Raw genomic sequence first — 17,355 nt, forward strand, 5'->3', positions numbered from 1 at the left:
TCCTGCACGTGACCCTATCTGAAATGTTGTCACAGAGTGAACCGCCTGCTGTGTGGAGACGAGCTAATGTATTTGTTTACTATGGGGATGCCGAACACCAGTTTGGTCCCATCCTCATGATACAGCGCATTCTTGGAAAGGTGTACACAGGGGCGAAAATCTGGATCACAACAGATATCCAGGGCATCAGTTCAATCTTGTTTTCTGATACCCAGAACTTCCTGCTCATCCATGGTGCTTTGTCCTTTGTTATGAAGACCAAACAAAGGGGGACGCACAAGCACTATCAACCAGACTTATTTGCTTCTCTGCGGTTTTGGCAGAAAGCGTTCAACTGTTCGTGTTCAACAGATGAGTTGCCTGTGAGTGGTTGGACAAGATGCAAGGAGAAGGAGGAACTGGAGACTCTGCTCAAAACGGATCCCGATGAAACCATGTCTCGTGAGAGCTACAGCATTTATTACAGCGTCCAAGCCTTGGCTCAGGCCTTAAACACTGCATATTCATTCAGATCCAAGTGGCCAGTGGCTGGTGGAAGAGACAAGTGGAGCCATCAAAGGCTACAACCATGGCAGGTATTTCCATTCTCCTTTTGCTACAAATTGCAATCCATTGTCCAGTCCTGGAGTCCTGATCCAGAATTATAGTTGTGCTTAGCCTCCTCTTCCTTTTCCTCCTCCTCCTCTTCCTCCTCCTCCTCCTCCTCTTCCTCCTCCTGCATAAAGATGTGTATTCATATTGCCATGAGTTTGTAGGTGCTAGACCCACCTAAATTCCTGAGTTTAGTAGGTGTTATAATGTATGGAAGTGAGAGCTGGACCATAAAGAAGGCTGATCGCCGAAGAATTGATGCTTTTGAATTCTGGTGCTGGAGGAGACTCTTGAGAGTCCCATGGACTGCAAGAAGATCAAACCTATCCATTCTGAAGGAAATCAGCCCTGAGTGCTCGCTAGAAGGACAGATCCTGAAGCTGAGGCTCCAATACTTTGGCCACCTCATGAGAAGAGAAGACTCCCTGGAAAAGACCCTGATGTTGGGAAAGATGGAGGGCACAAGGAGAAGGGGACGACAGAGGGCAAGATGGTGGGACAGTGTTCTTGAAGCTACTAACATGAGTTTGACCAAACTGTGGGAGGCAGTGGAAGACAGGAGTGCGCTCTGGTACATGGGGTCATGAAGAATTGGACACGACTAAACAACTAAACAGCAAATAATTTTTCTTTGGCTCATTGCTCCGCACGCGTCAATCCTCCTTTTGGGTGTAATTTGCTCACACTACGCACAGGCACTATTAGGAAGTTTGCACACAATCCCACCGTTATCGTATGGAGCTGTCGTGCTTTCTGAATGCTGGTGCTTTCTCTACCGTTCCAGTTTCACACTTTCTTGAAAAAAACCCAGCCTTCAAATTCTTCCATGGGAGAGTTTTATTTTGATGAGAACGGGGAGATTCTGGCCAACTTCAACCTCGTGAACTGGGTCCTGTTCCCCAATCAAACTCGAGCCAGAGTGAAAATTGGGAGCGTCAAGGGGCAGGCATCCTCCAATGTCAAGTTTACCATCAACCCAGAAGCCATCGTGTGGCCATTGCAGTTTAACAAGGTATTTAAAAAAAAAAAAAAAAGATTTTCAGTTTTATGCATTTCAGTAATTTTACAATTGTCTTTAACATTTCAAAACTCGACTTCCTTTCCTTGCTTTCCTTCTGTATCATTTCCCAGTAAGCTTTAATCTTACTTCAAGACTACCACATATGATAAAAAAGAACCTTCTTTCTCTTTACATTTCCAACCCTTTTGATTTATACATTTTTGCCAATTTATGTGGTGTTAGATACCATCATTATAACATTTTTTTCATATAATTTCCCGTTAAACCATAGCATGCTGTAAATTTTACATCCATATTCCACAATCGTTTCCATGCTTCCATGGAAGAGAGCCAGTGTGGTGTAGTGGTTAAGAGCGGTAGACTCGTAATCTGGGGAACCGGGTTCGATTCCCTGCTCCTCCACATGCAGCTGCTGGGTGACCTTGGGCCAGTCACATTTCTCTGAAGTCTCTCAGCCCCACTCACCTCACAGAGTGTTTGTTGTGGGGGAGGAAGGGAAAGGAGAATTTTAGCCACTTTGAGACTCCTTAGGGTAGTGATAAAGCGGGATATCAAATCCAAACTCTTCTTACATGGGAGTCTAAGAAGGTAGAAGCTTTCCTAAGAACCTGCCTTATGCTGAGTCAAGTCCCTCAAACACAGTATTAACTATTCTACACTAACTGGCAGTGACTCTGCAAAATTGCCAGCAATGCTTCCTGCAGGGATTGAACCTGCGACCTTCTGCATGCAAGGCACCTGCTCTTCCACTGAACTACAGGAAATGCTTTGCATCGTTCCCTTGGTGTGACTTGGTTAAGCTCTGATAATTCCCTTTTGGGCCCCTACTAAGCCTAACCTTTAGTGGGTGAGTTCCCCACTTCCTCTTTAGTGATTTTGACACTGCTCATTTCCTTGTCCTCTCCATTTAGACCACACAGCCACCACACGGGTAGCGCTGTGGTCTAAACCGCGGAGCCTCTTGGGCTTGCCAGTTGGAAGGTCGGCGGTTCGAATCCCTGCGATGGAGTGAGCTCCCGTTGCTCTGTCCCAGCTCCTGCCAACCTAGCAGTTCAAAAGCATGCCGGTGCAAGTAGATAAATAGCTACCTTTGCGATGGGAAGGTACATGGCGTTTCCATGTGCTCTATGGCTTCCGTCCCATTGCGCCAGAAGCAGTTTAGTCATGCTGGCCACAAGACCTGGAAAGCTGTCTGTGGACAAACGCCAACTCCCTCGCCTTGAAGCGAGATTAGCGCCGCAACCCATTGACTGGACTTAACCGTCCAGAGGTCCTTTACCTTTACCTTTTACCTTAGGGGTGTTTTTTGTTCAGGACCTTCTTCTGATATGTTTAATTTCTGCTGATCATCTGTGCGTTTCTAGGTTGATTTTCCACAGTTACTGTTTGTTATTACTGTTATTCTAGAATTGAAATTTTGCTTATTTTTGCTTTCATTTCTGGTTTCTTTCAGTCTTGCACTCTGCCTTTGGTATTATACACAAACACAGAGTTGCGCCCAACATCGGGGGGGGGGCGGCTGGGTGTGATGTCATGCACATTGTCTCTGATGACTGTTGCATTGGGAGAGGCCTCCCATACCCTCCGACATTTATCCGATGAGAATCGGGACGTCCCATTCCATAATGATAACTTTACTATTTATACCCCACACATCTGACTGGGTTGCCCCAGCCACTCTGGGCAGCTTCCAACATATATAAAAACATAATAAAACATTAAACAATTAAAAAAACAAAACCTTCCCTATGCAGGATTACCTTCAGATGACTCGGGGGTCTGATAACTCCATACCCACCAACATTTCTCCAATGAAAATAGGGACGTCCTAAGGAAAAGCAGGACATCCTGGGATCAAATTTGAAGCCAGGACAGCTTCTCTAAATCAGGGACACCCCTGGAAAATAGGGGCCCTTGGAGAGTCTGGCATCTTTCTGATGTGACATTTGCATGCGTGGCTGCGCTTGTCAGCCTGGGGCGACTTCTTGCCTGGCCGTGCCGCATCAGGGCAACATGCCGCCAGGCCTCCTCTGCTCCTTCAAGATTGGAGGTGCATAGCCCCACCCCAGAAGACATTGGGGAGGGCCCTGTAGAGGCCTCAACCCCATAGAGTTGGCACGCCTGGTATTATGTAGAGTTAGGAGGGATATAAATACTGAAACAAATGAACGCTTCAAAGAGGTTCTGCTGCCGTGCAGTTTTGGATCAAAAGTTACTTCCTGAAAAAAGCCTGTGATCAGTGGGACTAGGGATGCCCTCGGGTCTTTACTAATATTATTTATTTATTTATACATACATACATACATACATACATACATACATACATACCCTGTCCATCTGGTTGGGTTTCCCCAGCCACTCTGGGCGGCTTCCAACCAAATATTAAAAACAATACAGTGGTACCTCGGGTTACAGACTCTTCAGGTTACAGACGCTTCAGGTTACAGACTCCACTAACCCAGAAATCGTACCTCGGGTTAAGAACTTTGCTTCAGGATGAGAACAGAAATCGCATGGCGGTGGCAGTGGGAGGCCCCATTAGCTAAAGTGGTACCTCAGGTTAAGAACAGTTTCAGGTAAGGACGGACCTCCGGAACTAATTACGTTCTTAACCCGAGGTACCTCTGTATAGCGTCAGACATTAAAAACTTCCCTAAACAGTTGTCTTTTAAAAGTAAAATACCGTATTTTTCGCCCTACAGGACGCACTTTTCCCCCTCCAAAAATGAAGGGGAAATGTGTGTGCATCCTATGGGGCAAATGCAGGCTTTCGCTGAAGCCTGGAGAGCGAGAGGGGTCGGTGCGCACCGACCCCTCACGCTCTCCAGGCTTCGCACACCTCTCCGCAAGCAGCGGGAGCCCAGCGCTGGGCTCCCGCTGCTTGCGGAGACTTGCCTGCATGCTGAAGCCTGTGCTTGCTCAGCTCAGCGCGTCCAGGCTTCGCGCACCTCTCAGCAAGCAGCGGGAGCGCTCCCACGGCTTGCAGAGAGCTGCCTGTTTGGGGGCTGGGGTCGGGGGAAGCTTGAGCTTCCCCCGCCCCAGCCCCACGCCTGGGGGGGAAATAATTTTTTCCCCTTTATTTCCCCCCCAAAAAACTAGGTGCGCCTTATGGGACGGTGCGTCCTATAGGGCGAAAAATACGGTAGTTGTTTTATTGCCTTGACATCTGCTGGGAGGGCGTTCCACAGGGCAGGCGCCACTACCGAGAAGGCCCTCTGCCTGGTTCCCTGTAACCTCATTTCACACAGCAAGGGAACTGCCAGAAGGCCCTCGGCGCTGGACCTCAGTGTCCGGGCTGGATAATGGTGGTGGAGACGCTCCTTCAGGTATACACATTTTTAAACCACATTAACAAATCCTAAGGACACAAATACTCCTTAGGCTTCCCGCTTAACGCTCCTTTTCTCTCTCTCTTTAGACTGTGCCCGTTTCCAGGTGCACTGAAAGCTGCCACCCTGGGTTTGCCAAGGAGATCCAGGAAGGGCAGCCAGTTTGCTGTTACGCTTGTGTTCAATGTACAGAGGGGACCATCTCCACTCAGGAAGGTGGGTGACTCTTAAGAAGAAGAGTCTGTGTGATGTAGTGGATAGAATGTTGGATTCCAACCTGGGACACAAGGGTTCAGATCCCCACTAAAAATAAGGCTCACTGGGTGACCGTGGGCTATTCACTGCCTCTCTTCCTAACCTACCTTACATACAGGGTTGTTGTAGAGATTAAATGAGGAGGGCAAGAACCCATGTAATGCCACCTTCAGCTGCTGGAGAAAAAGGTGGGATACAAATGTAAGTTTGCACTCCTGTCTCAGCGACGTCTATGCTGGCTTGGTCACGTCATAGAATCATAGAATCATAGAGTTGAAAGAGACCACAAGGGCCATCGAGTCCAACCCCCTGCCAAGCAGGAAACACCATCAGAGCACTCCTGACATATGGTTGTCAAGCCTTTGCATACGTCCACAGCATGGAAGATGGCCGAATCCCCAAGGATGTGCTCTGCAGGAAGCTGGCTCAACTATGTGTTACAAAGATGACACGAAGGCTGGCGACATGAACGCTGCCCTGTGGGTACCCATTTTAGATCACCATAGTGCCTGGAATCAGACAGTCAGGTTGCGTATCCATTGCAATGACCAGAAAAGGAATGACCGCCGAAAGAAGAAACCCCACGGTGCATCTGCACGACCACAATCTCACACCTTCCTCTGCCCCAGCTGCAAGAAAAGATCTCTCTCCCCTATCAGTCTCTACAGCCACAGGAGGCGCTGCAACCTTCCAACAGTTGGACTTAACCTCCAAAGGCGCCCTCTCCTCCAGTGTCTTGCGAGAAACATGGAGGCCAACAAATAAAGAAATAATAATAAATAGCATGGGTAGGCAAATTAAGGCCCAGGGGGCTGGATCCGGCCCAATCGCCTTCTAAATCCAGCCCGCGGACGGTCCACAAATCAGTGTGTTTTTACATGAGTAGAATGTGCCCTTTTATTTAAAATGCATCTCTGGGTTATTTGTGGGGCATAGGAATTCGTTCATTATTTTTCCCCAAAATATAGTCTGGCCCCCCCACAAGGTCTGAGGGACAGTGGACTGGTCCCCTGCTGAAAAAGTTTGCTGATCAAGAGGCTGGCTGCTGGATCGGCTAAAAGTCCATCTCGTTCAGCATCCTGTCTTTTCAGTGGTCAACCAGATGCCCTTTTGGAAATCTCCAAGCGCCACCAGTTGTTGGGGGAATAAGGCAAATACGTACATTCCTACCAGTATATTCATAATCAAAGGCTCTCTTCCGGATAAATCACAATAAAAATATTTATAAAATAAGCTAGTTTAAAAACTTTCTACGTGCAATAAAAAATTTTTTGGGTAGGGGGACCATTCTTCTGGGTCAGCACCAAATCAGCACCCTCGTTTTCACGATGGTTTTATTGACTCTCCTGAATGTTGATGATATTTCTCTGGGTCTTCTTCTCACTGGAGTTTTTTCCCGTTGCTCGGTCCCTGCTCCTGCCAACCTAGCAGTTCGAAAGCACCTCAAAGTGCAAGTAGATAAATAGGTACCGCTCCGGCGGGAGGGTAAACGGCGTTTCCGTGCGCTGCTCTGGTTCGCCAGAAGCGGCTTAGTCATGCTGGCCACATGACCCAGAAGCTGTACGCTGGCTCCCTCGGCCAATAAAGCGAGATGAGTCCCGCAACCCCAGAGTCGGTCATGACTGGACCTAATGGTCAGGGGTCCCTTTACCTTTACCTATGTTGCCCTGACAGTTTTATCGATAGGCAGGTTTTAAAAAATATGTATTTAAATAAATTAAATTTTCATTCCGGCATTTACTGCAAAGAAGGTGTGTTTTTTTAACTTGAAGCTTCTGTAATTTTATTTTTTTTTACTCGCTATCATTAACTCGGTTTATTTTGATTTGAAATAAATGACCTTGGGGAAGCAATCTTTGGGGTACCTTGCAGAGAGCAGGGGGAGGGCTTTGCATATTCTGCCCACAACCCACCCTTTTTGTGGCTTATATCATGCTCTTTCTTCGAATGTTCCTGCTTTCAAAGGCATGTGCTAACCCTCACAATACAAGAGACTCCTCCGTAATATGCCACGATTCTGTAACGGATGTGTGTAGGTTCCTGGGCAGAAAATCAGATAATGCAAAGTTCAGGGTACAGAATTTCAAAGGGATGTAATTGTGCCTAAGTCTCTGTAGGATGTAAGAAGAAGAGTTTGGATTTGATATCCCGCTTTATCACTCCCCGAAGGAGTCTCAAAGCGGCTATCATTCTCCTTTCCCTTTCTCCCCCACAACAAACACTCTGTGAGGTGAGTGGGACTGAGAGACTTCAGAGAAGTGTGACTAGCCCAAGATCACCCAGCAGCTGCATGTGGAAGAGCGGAGACGCAAATCCGGTTCACCAGATTACGAGTCTACCACCCTTAACCACTACACCACACTGGCTCTCTGCATGTAAGCTTCTGCATGCAAAGCACGACCTCTTCTGATGAACTTTCCCCCCTCTCCATCCCAGCCATACATCCTTGCTTTTAGCCTCTCCCATATTTTCCCTAATAGATTGGAATATGGACAGCTATAGGTGTGAATGATACTAACACCATTCTCCTTCTCAGATGCAAACCATTGCACCAGATGCCCAGAAGATCAGCATCCAAATGAGGCCAGAGACAAATGTGTCCCCAAGATTATTACCTTCCTTGCTTATGAAGAACCTTTGGGGATCCTCCTGGCTTCCTTTGCCCTCTTCTTGTCTTTAACCACATGCTTTGTGTTAGGACTTTTCATCAAATTCCTGAAAACTCCAATAGTCAAAGCCAACAACCGGGACCTCTCCTACATCCTCCTCTTCTCTCTCCTGCTTTCCTTTTTGTCCTCCTTCCTGTTCATCGGCCGGCCAAGGAAAGTGACCTGCCTTCTCCAACGAACATCATTCAGCGTCATCTTCTCAGTTGCCGTCTCTTCTGTCTTGGCAAAAACCATCACTGTAGTGCTGGTCTTCCTGGCCACAAAGCCAGGGAACAAGGTGAGCAGATGGCTAGGGAGGAATCTGGCCAACTCTATTGTCCTTTCCTGCTCCAGTGTCCAAGTTCTCCTCTGCACTGCCTGGTTGTTGATCTCCCCACCATTCCCAGACTTTAACATGCATGTTGATCCTGGAGAAATAATCCTGCAATGCAATGAAGGGTCTTCTGCCATGTTTTATGGTGCCCTTGGCTACATGGGCTTCCTAGCTGCCATCTGCTTCACGGTGGCTTTCCTAGCCAGGAAGCTGCCTGGGGCCTTCAACGAAGCCAAGCTGATCACCTTCAGCATGCTGGTCTTCTGCAGCGTTTGGGTGTCCTTTGTGCCCACCTACCTGAGCGCGAAAGGAAAATATATGGTAGCTGTGCAGGTCTTCTCCATGTTGGCCTCCAGTGCTGGGCTTCTGGGCTGCATCTTCATCCCCAAATGCTACATTCTTGTACTGAGGCCTGATCTGAATACAAAGGAACACCTCTCAACAAAAACTAAAGATGGCACTGTGGGAAATGCAGTCTCATATAACTAGCATGAGTAGCTCTAGTTAATGCATGAAGGGGTTAAGACCATAGAGTAAGTCATTGTTCCTAGACTTGACCAGGTCACACGTCACTTCTGGTGACGGACAGTTAAGGAAAGTTCTTTTGTTCACCTTCTTTCCGCTGTTCATCCTCTTTCAGAGAGCCAGTGTGGTGTAGTGCTTAAGAGCGGTAGACTCGTAATCTGGTGAACCGGGTTCGCGTCTCCGCTCCTCCACATGCAGCTGCTGGGTGACCTTGAGCTAGTCACACTTCTTTGAAGTCTCTCAGCCTCACTCACCTCACAGAGTGTTTGTTGTGGGGGAGGAAGGGAAAAGAGAATGTTAGCTGCTTTGAGACTCCTTCGGGGAGTGATAAAGTGGAATATCAAATCCAAACTCTTCTTCTTCTTCTTTCACCATGTGAACTCACAACCAAGAAGCATGTATGAGCTTTTCCCTCCAAGCTCATTCTGTGTGTTCAGAAACATTTTTTACCAAGTTCTGTAACTAAGTCTTTCCACCTGTGTTTTCCTTGCTGCTGCATGAAAAAGCACGTGAATCTGATCTTTGAAGTTTGTAAATAATTTTTTCAACAAAACTTACCAAACTGTGTGCTACAGGGGCAGAAAGCGGAAGTCGATGTAAGCGACTCACTGGGATATTTAAAAGGTCTAACAGCCTTTATTCTCACACTATACTTTGCTTCATGTTTTGTGTTTTAAAACCTCTGCTGAGGCTCTCTCTTACTGGAGAGTATTCTGCCCCGCGTTTGGATCTAGGAATCCAGCAATATTTTTAAAATTCCTCTTAAAGAACCCTATGTGCGATCTGTGTGCTTCTGTGCAAAGCAACCAGAGATAAGCTCTGGACCAGGACTACATGAGTGCAGATGGTCCTTTAAGCAACAGGATCATGAGCTGCTCAGGGCTTTATAGTGCTTGAGGATGTATTGACCTCACCTGGAGTACTGTGTCCAGTTCTGGGCACCACAGTTCAAGAAGGACACTGACAAACTGGAACGTGTCCAGAGGAGGGCAACCAAAATGGTCAAAGGCCTGGAAACGATGCCTTATGAGGAACGGCTAAGGGAGCTGGGCATGTTTAGCCTGGAGAAGAGGAGGCTAAGGGGTGATATGATAGCCATGTTCAAATATATAAAAGGATGTCACATAGAGGAGGGAGAAAGGTTGTTTTCTGCTGCTCCAGAGAAGCGGACACGGAGCAATGGATCCAAACTACAAGAAAGAAGATTCCACCTAAACATTAGGAAGAACTTCCTGACAGTAAGAGCTGTTTGACAGTGGAATTTGCTGCCAAGGAGTGTGGTGGAGTCTCCTTCTTTGGAGGTCTTTAAGCAGAGACTTGACAACCATATGTCAGGAGTGCTCTGATGGTGTTTCCTGCTTGGCAGGGGGTTGGACTCGATGGCCCTTGTGGTCTCTTCCAACTCTATGATTCTATGAAACTGACCCATGATTCCATACCAGGGAAGTCATTCCCCACCCCCGACTCCCAATAGGTAGATACACCTCCCATGTCTGTGCATGACCTCGATTTCACTGACCCCCAAGTCAGCAAAGGGCACCAAATTTGACACTAGGAAAGAGGATAATTAACAATCATGCAACGTGGATTAGTTGCTTCTGAAAAACTTGCTTGTCCAAAGTTGCCTTCTTGTGAATCAGGCCATTGTCAGGACTGTCCATTCTGGCAAGCAGTGACTCCCCAAATGTCCTGCCTCTTTCCCCCCAAACCCCTCTACTTCCTGGAGAAGCCAGACTTGCTATCTGACTGCTAGGAAAACCTGGTTCTCATTCGCCTCCTGCCTCACTACCAGATGTAAACGTGGTCCTCAATTTGCCCCAGAGGAGCAAGAAGGTAGTGGCTAGATATGACCGGAGGCTGAAGCCTATTTCGATCATTTATTTAAAATGCAGGAGCTGAAGACAGTGAACTCATTTTAATTTACTGAAGATGAAGGCATAATCCGCAGAGAATTTGAAAGGAAAATCAAAATCACTTTATACATAAATAACATTGGGATTTATTGATTTGTATGGGAAAATAAATTGTGAAGCTATATGAAAATATCTGGCAAGGACCCAATGACATAAAAAGATTAAAAGTAAGTACGATGCTTTCCCATTGCTAAATCCTTGATTGGCTTCCACAAACCCTTTAGTTAAAGCTTCCTACATTTCCGGCTGTATTAACTGTCCTAACTTCCAGGTATTCTATTTCCTGCATTTGTTTACTGAAGCTTTCAAAGAACTCTATAAAGTTACTGAGAGGGGACTTACCGTATTTTTCGCTCTATAGGACGCACCGGCCAATAGGACGCACCTTGTTTTAGAGGGGGGGGAAACAAGAAAAAAAAATTCTCCCCCTCTCTGCCCAGCGCCCCTTTAGCGAAGCGGCAGGAGGCGCTGTGCAGAGAGGGGGAGAAATTTCCCACTCTTGTTTTCCCCCTCTAAAACAAGGTGCCGTTTAAGGTGCGTTCAGTCGCCTTCAGGAGAGCGCGCAGGGTGCTAAAGCAGCCCCCCGCGACCTTCTCCCAGCTGGAGAGGTGACACGCAGCTATAGAGGATCCTGCCATAGTCATGCATCACCTCTCCAGCTGGGAGAGGGTCGCAGGGGGCTGCTTTAGCCGCGCACGTGCTCTCCCAGCTGGAGAGGTGGTGTGCGGCTAAAGAGGCTCCTGCCATAGTCGCGCGTCACCTCTTCAGCTGGGAGAGGGTCGCGGGGGGCTGCTTTAGCCGCGCGCGCGCTCTCCAGGCTGGAGAGGTGACACGCAGCTATAGAGGATCCTGCCATAGTCGCGCGTCACCTCTCCAGCTGGGAGAGGGTCGCGGGGGGCTGCTTTAGCCGCGCGCGCGCTCTCCAGGCTGGAGAGGTGATGCGTGGCTATAAAGGCTCCTGCCGTAGTCGCGCCTCACCTCTCCAGCCGGGAGAGGGTCGCGGGGCTATGGCTTCTTCGCTCCATAGGACGCACACACATTTCCCCTGATCACATTGCCTCCTGCCCGCAGATCTCTCCCCTCCTTCAAGTGACACCCTAAAATCCACTCTAACATCATCCCTCAAATTGCCTTGTGTGAGTTATTGGAAATTCAGTAAGTAGTCCACTGTAACTGAAGCTCTTTCCAAGCTCCATGCATTAATTGAGCTTTTCTATTAAGCTGCAATTAAATGTGAACTTACCACTTCACATTAAAGCTCTTTCCACATTGCATACATTTAAACCTCTCTGATGTTTGTGCCGCTCTAGGGTTGCCATATTTCAAACAGTGAAAATCTGAACAGAAAAGTTGTTGAGATTTTTTGGGGCAACGTTGTTGAGCTTTTCTTTTTCCTTTTTGGCCAAAGTTTTTGGCAAAATCGCACCAAAAAAAAAGGGCGTTGTTAAGCTTTTATGGAGGCTATACCCAGAACGGCCTCTCTCACGTATGGGTTCTTCGATGTACAGTAAGGTTACTGTGAGACCGGAAGCGCTTTCCACACTCCTTGCATTTAAGTGGTTTCTCCCCCGTGTGTATTCTTTCATGCACAATACGAGTCCTGTTCTCACTGAAGCTCTTTCCACACTCCTTGCATTTAAATGGTTTCTCTCCTGTGTGCGTTCTTTGATGTAAGGAAAGACTATTGCTATCACTGAAACTCTTTCCACATTCCATGCATTTGAATGGTTTGTCCCCTGTGTGTGTTCTCTGGTGTCTACTAAGGCTACAGCTGTCACTGAAGCTCTTTCCGCACTCCGTGCATGTATATGGCTTCTCCCCTGTGTGTGTTCTTTGATGCAAAGAAAGCCTACTGCTAACACTGAAGCTCTTTCCACATTCCATGCATTTGAATGGTTTCTCCCCTGTGTGTGTTCTCTGATGTGTACTAAGGCTACTGCTCTGACTGAAACTCTTTCCGCACTCCTTGCATTTAAAGGGCTTCTCCCCTGTGTGGGTTCTTCGATGCAAAGTAAGGCTATAGCTCCTACTGAAGCTATTTCCACACTTCATGCATTTAAATGGCTTTGCCCCTGTGTGGGTTCTGCTACATGTCTTTAATGTTGATTTATAGCCATTTCCCCCTGTGTTGTTTCCTTTGGGATCTTTTTGTAGGACATCACAGACATCAATACCCCGAGAACCTGCAGATTTCTTCTTCCCATTCTTTGATTGTTTTCCTTCATCTCTTTTCTGTCCTCTTAGCTTCCCAAACATTTCTCTTCCTGCTTCACGCACAGATGTTTCCAATGACACCACAGGTGGCACTCTATAATTCCCAGTGTTCTGCTCATAATCTGGTAGAGGGGAGGGAGAAGAAAATCATGAACTCAATGGATATTAAGTCAAGTTCAGTGGCACTTTGGATGTCTAGTGAGCTACCGTATTTTTTGCACCATAACACTCACGTTTCCTCCTAGAAAGTAAGGGGAACTGTCTGTGCGTGTTATGGAGGGAATGCCTACGGGTGGCATGCCTATGGATTTTCCTCCTCTAAAAATTACGTGCGTGTTATGGTCGGGTGCGTGTTATAGAGCGAAAAATACGGTATTTTAATTTAGGGTGTACCTTACTACATTGAAGGGAAACGTTGAACATGGAAGCCATTCCTCCTCTTTTTAACAAAAGCCCATCTGGATCAGATCAAAAAGGTCTATTTAGTGCAGGATCCCCACAGTAGCCTACCCTGCTAGCAGAACATAAAGGAAGCAGACGACTTTCTTCTGCTCCCTTGATTCCAGAGCTTAGCACATAGTCATCATAACTAACAGCCATTAAGATCTTACATGATTTTGTCCAATCTCTTTTATAAACTCCTGAAGATGTCAACCAGAACTACAGTGGTACCTTGGTTCTCAAATGCCTTGGAACCCAAACACTGCAAACCCGGAAGTAAGTGTCCCAGTTTGCAAACTTTTTTCAGAAGCTGAACGTGCTCCGTTTTGAGTGTTACGCTTCCGTTTTGAGTGCCACACTTCTGTTTTGAGTGCCACACTTCTGTTTTGAATGCCACACTACTGTTTTGAGTGTTACGCTGCAGTCTGTCTGTCTTTGCTATTTATTTTGTGTTTTTGCGGCTCTTTTTTGTTTTGGCTTTGTGACTGTGTGGAACCCAGTTCAGCTACTGATTGAGTGTGTGACTGCAGTACATTGTTTATTGCTTTCATTTTATGGATCAATGGTCTCGTTAGATAGCAAAATTCATGTGAAATTGCTGTTTTAGGGGTTGTTTTTAAAAGTCTGGAATGGATTAATCCATTTTGCATTACTTTCTATGGGAAAACATGCCTTGGTTTTGGAACGGAATTCCGGAACGGATTAAGTTTGAGAACCACAGTACCACTGTACTTGCATTCAGATCTTACATGAATTTGTCCATTCTCTTTTATAAACCCTTGAAGATGTCAACCAGGAGAACTTGCATCCTGATGGGTCAAATGCCACCCACCCCTTGACCCAGATGATTTTACACAGGAATGGACAAACTCTTACTACTCCCAGACCAAAAGGAGCTCCACAACACAACTAAGCATTTACCTGCTGCACTTTCTTCTTCTTTGGGATTTGCTGAGCAGTAATTCAGGGCTGATTCTTTGAAGGAAACAAACAATTCTGCTTACTTTTGACCACAAAATATTCAGCCACTTCAGACTGAGTCATTTCTGTGACCTCAAGGTTAACGAGTAGAGTCGTTCTGATCTCATAACTTCAGCACCAGAGAAAAAGGAGACAGCTGTGTGGCCCCAAGAAGGTTCAGCCTTGTACTTGTAAATATGAGCCCACTCACTCGATATGGAGCTTGGCTTGAACCATCTCCTGGGGGATATACTGCAGAACTTACAGTGAGGGGGGGAAAGTATTTGATCCCCTGCTTTATTTGCCCGTTTGCCCTCTGACGAAAAAAATGACCAGTCCATAATTTTAATGGTAGGTTTACTGCAGCTGTGACAGACAGAATAACAACAGGAAAACCCCCAGAAACCCAGAAGACGAAATTCAGAGATTGATGTGCATTATAATGAGTGAAATAAGTATTTGATCCCTTTGCAAAAGATGACTTAGTAGTTGGTGGCAAAACCCTTGTTGGCAATTACAGAGGTCAGACGTTTCTTGTAGGTGGCCACCAGGTTTGCACACATCTCAGGAGGTATTTCATCCCACTCCTCTTTGCAGATCCTCCCCAAGTCAATAAGATAATTATATTATAATTCTACATAGCGGTACCTCGGGTTAAGAACTTAATTCGTTCCGGAGGTCCGTTCTTATCCTGAAACTGTTCTTAACCTGAAGCACCACTTTAGCTAATGGGGCCTCCTGCTGCCACCGCACGATTTCCGTTCTCATCCTGAAGCAAAGTTCTTAACCCAAGGTACTAATTCTGGGTTAGCGGAGTTTGTAACCTGAAGCGTCTGTAACCTGTAGCGTCTGTAACCCGAGGTACCACTGTATAGCTTAACTCACTGCATTTTTACTTCAATCCTGCTAATTATAAATGTATACGATCAGTTTTCATATATTCAATAAAACATTTCCATTCCAAATCAAAGTCTCTTTTCTTGATTTCTTGAACCCAAAGGTATACGCTATTTCACATATATGTGTGGTACCAGGGAATATAAACCCCATAGAAGTGGGGAGTCACCTGCACTAAATTCATACCTTTGACATTTACCAGTCAAACAAATACCAGTATGTCCTTACCAAGAGAGGCGACGGTCTCATAATTTTCCTCCATGACTTCCCTGTGCAGAGCTCTTTGGCTGGGATCCAGCAGGGCCCACTGTGAAAAACACAGCCACCTCCTCAAAGGTCAAGAGAACCTGGACAGTCAACAGATCCTGGAAGAAGAAGAAAACAATTTATCCAAAATGTGTGATTCTCCCAATTTGAAAGTGGAATAGCAAGGTAGTCATATGTGTGGTTTCATTTATTAGGTGATTTTGACATCTTGCAAGGCCAAATGCAAAACAAGTAATCACCTAACAGAGAGGGAGGTATGCAGACTGATTCTCCGCCTCTTTCTTGAGGCAGATGCCTGGCAGGTGTTTCTACTCCACCCAAGAGAAGAGAAGACCCAGGTATTGCCTCTGAGCCATTGTGCCAGCTTCGGAACAAGGAAATGTAATCTCAGCTACATCTGGGGTTCTCACAATGAACTTGAAAGCAGGGGTAGCTCTCAAGCTGGGTCAGTGCACTGCCTGCAGAGGACAGAAAGGGCATGGGAAGAATTCGTTCAGTTTGGGGTTCCAGGAGTTTAAATATCAAAACCTGCCTCAATCTTTGGGGTAACTGCTTTAAATAAATAGATGGCATGTGACTTCAGGGTGGTTGTCCTCCCTTAACATCTACGACCTAAATCTCTTTCATACCCTCTCCCCTGTTTATTCTAGATTAGGAATGCCCAACTCCCAAGAGACTAAATAAAATAAATAAAATTAAATTTAAAAATTCCTTCCAGTAGCACCTTAGATCAGTAGGCTGGTTGCCGAAAAATTGATGCTTTTGAATTATGGTGTTGGAGGAGACTCTTGAGAGTCCCATGGACTGCAAGAAGATCAAACCTCTCCATTCTGAAGGAAATCAGCCCTGAGTGCTCACTGGAAGGACAGATCGTGAAGCTGATGCTCCAATACTTTGGCCACCTCATGAGAAGAGAAGACTCCCTGGGAAAGACCCTGATGTTGGGAAAGATGGAGGGCACAAGGAGAAGGGGACGACAGAGGACGAGATGGTTGGACAGTGTTCTCGAAGCTACCAGCATGAGTCTGACCAAACTGCAGGAGGCAGTGGAAGTCTAGGACATAACTTCATGCCTGGGGTCATGAAGAGTTGGACACGACTAAACGACAACAAAGCACCTTAGAGACCAACTAAGTTAGTTATTGGTATGAGCTTTCGTGAGCATGCACACTTCTTCAGATAAGACAAGAGACTGTGATTGACCAGAGTTGTTGGGCTTTTTTTAGCAAGCCAGAGTTGTTGAGCTTTATTTTATTTTATTTTTTGCTTAGAGATCGCTAAGGATCCTAAGATCAACCAGGGACAGCCCACGATCAAACAGTAGTTCTAGACTGTCCTGCATTCTTGGGAAAGTCTTTCCTTCTTCGCCAACGCAGCACTCAGTCCAACCATCTCAATTCCCCTTCCATCTCATCTCCACTTCCTGCTTCCACAAAGTCTTTCCTTCTCCTCCAGCTTGTCAGCAATTTCAGGCTTTGTAAGTGAACTCTTTTCCTTAAGTCTAGGACATAACTTTAAAAAATATGGGAGGCAATCTATTGCCCAGTTACGTTAGTGGAATCCAGCACAAGTGCAAGGGGGCTTCTCTCACCTTCTCCCCACATTGTCCTCGTGCTCTCCCCAAATCCGCTCTGGGGGATCTGGAAAACAGTGTACCAGTGTACCAGGTGTACTTTGCAACTGGCTTTCAACCACTTGCGACCAAGTGGAGTGTGCCATCCTGGCACCAAGGATGGCGCAAAGTGAAGATGCTTTGGTGCCAGGATGGCGCCTGACGTCTCCACCATCTGGGAATCATTGAATCTGGACTGTTTTCACACACAAACACCCCATCTTGTAGAATTCTATCAGTCAGATTGGTCGCAACTAGGGCCAGGGCCTTTTCAGTACTGGCCCTGACTTGGTGGAACACTCTGTCACTAGAGACTAGGGCCCTGCAGGACGTGACATCTTTCCGCAG

General features: G+C 46.5%; 1 protein-coding gene across 2 annotated transcripts; it reads right to left on the reverse strand.

Moving 5' to 3' along the window:
• Nucleotides 1-11,662: 11,662 nt before the first annotated feature.
• LOC128409460 (zinc finger protein 239-like) lies at nucleotides 11,663-16,434 on the reverse strand. Of its 2 annotated transcripts, XM_053379971.1 has the most exons (3): nucleotides 15,357-16,434; nucleotides 14,193-14,246; nucleotides 11,663-12,952 (listed from the first exon to the last, which is right to left on the reverse strand). In XM_053379971.1, exons 1-3 carry the CDS (start codon nucleotides 15,388-15,390, stop codon nucleotides 12,099-12,101), a joined length of 942 nt encoding a protein of 313 aa, XP_053235946.1. In that variant the 5' UTR covers nucleotides 15,391-16,434; the 3' UTR covers nucleotides 11,663-12,098. The 2 variants fall into 2 exon arrangements, with proteins under 2 accessions (XP_053235946.1, XP_053235947.1); XM_053379972.1 differs by lacking the exon at nucleotides 14,193-14,246.
• Nucleotides 16,435-17,355: the final 921 nt, after the last annotated feature.

This window comes from Podarcis raffonei, chromosome 2, assembly GCF_027172205.1.
Source record: "Podarcis raffonei isolate rPodRaf1 chromosome 2, rPodRaf1.pri, whole genome shotgun sequence".
Taxonomy (NCBI): domain Eukaryota; kingdom Metazoa; phylum Chordata; class Lepidosauria; order Squamata; family Lacertidae; genus Podarcis; species Podarcis raffonei.

Excerpts from the sequence above, each read along its gene's own strand:
- LOC128409460 (XM_053379971.1), bottom strand. The coding sequence starts at position 15,390 with ATGGAGGAAAATTATGAGACCGTCGCCTCTCTTG. Across the intron at positions 14,247-15,356 it reads TGAGACCGTCGCCTCTCTTG|AATCAGCCCTGAATTACTGC; the intron begins GTAAGGACATAC and ends TTTCCTTCAAAG. Across the intron at positions 12,953-14,192 it reads AGAAGAAGAAAGTGCAGCAG|ATTATGAGCAGAACACTGGG; the intron begins GTAAATGCTTAG and ends CCCCTCTACCAG.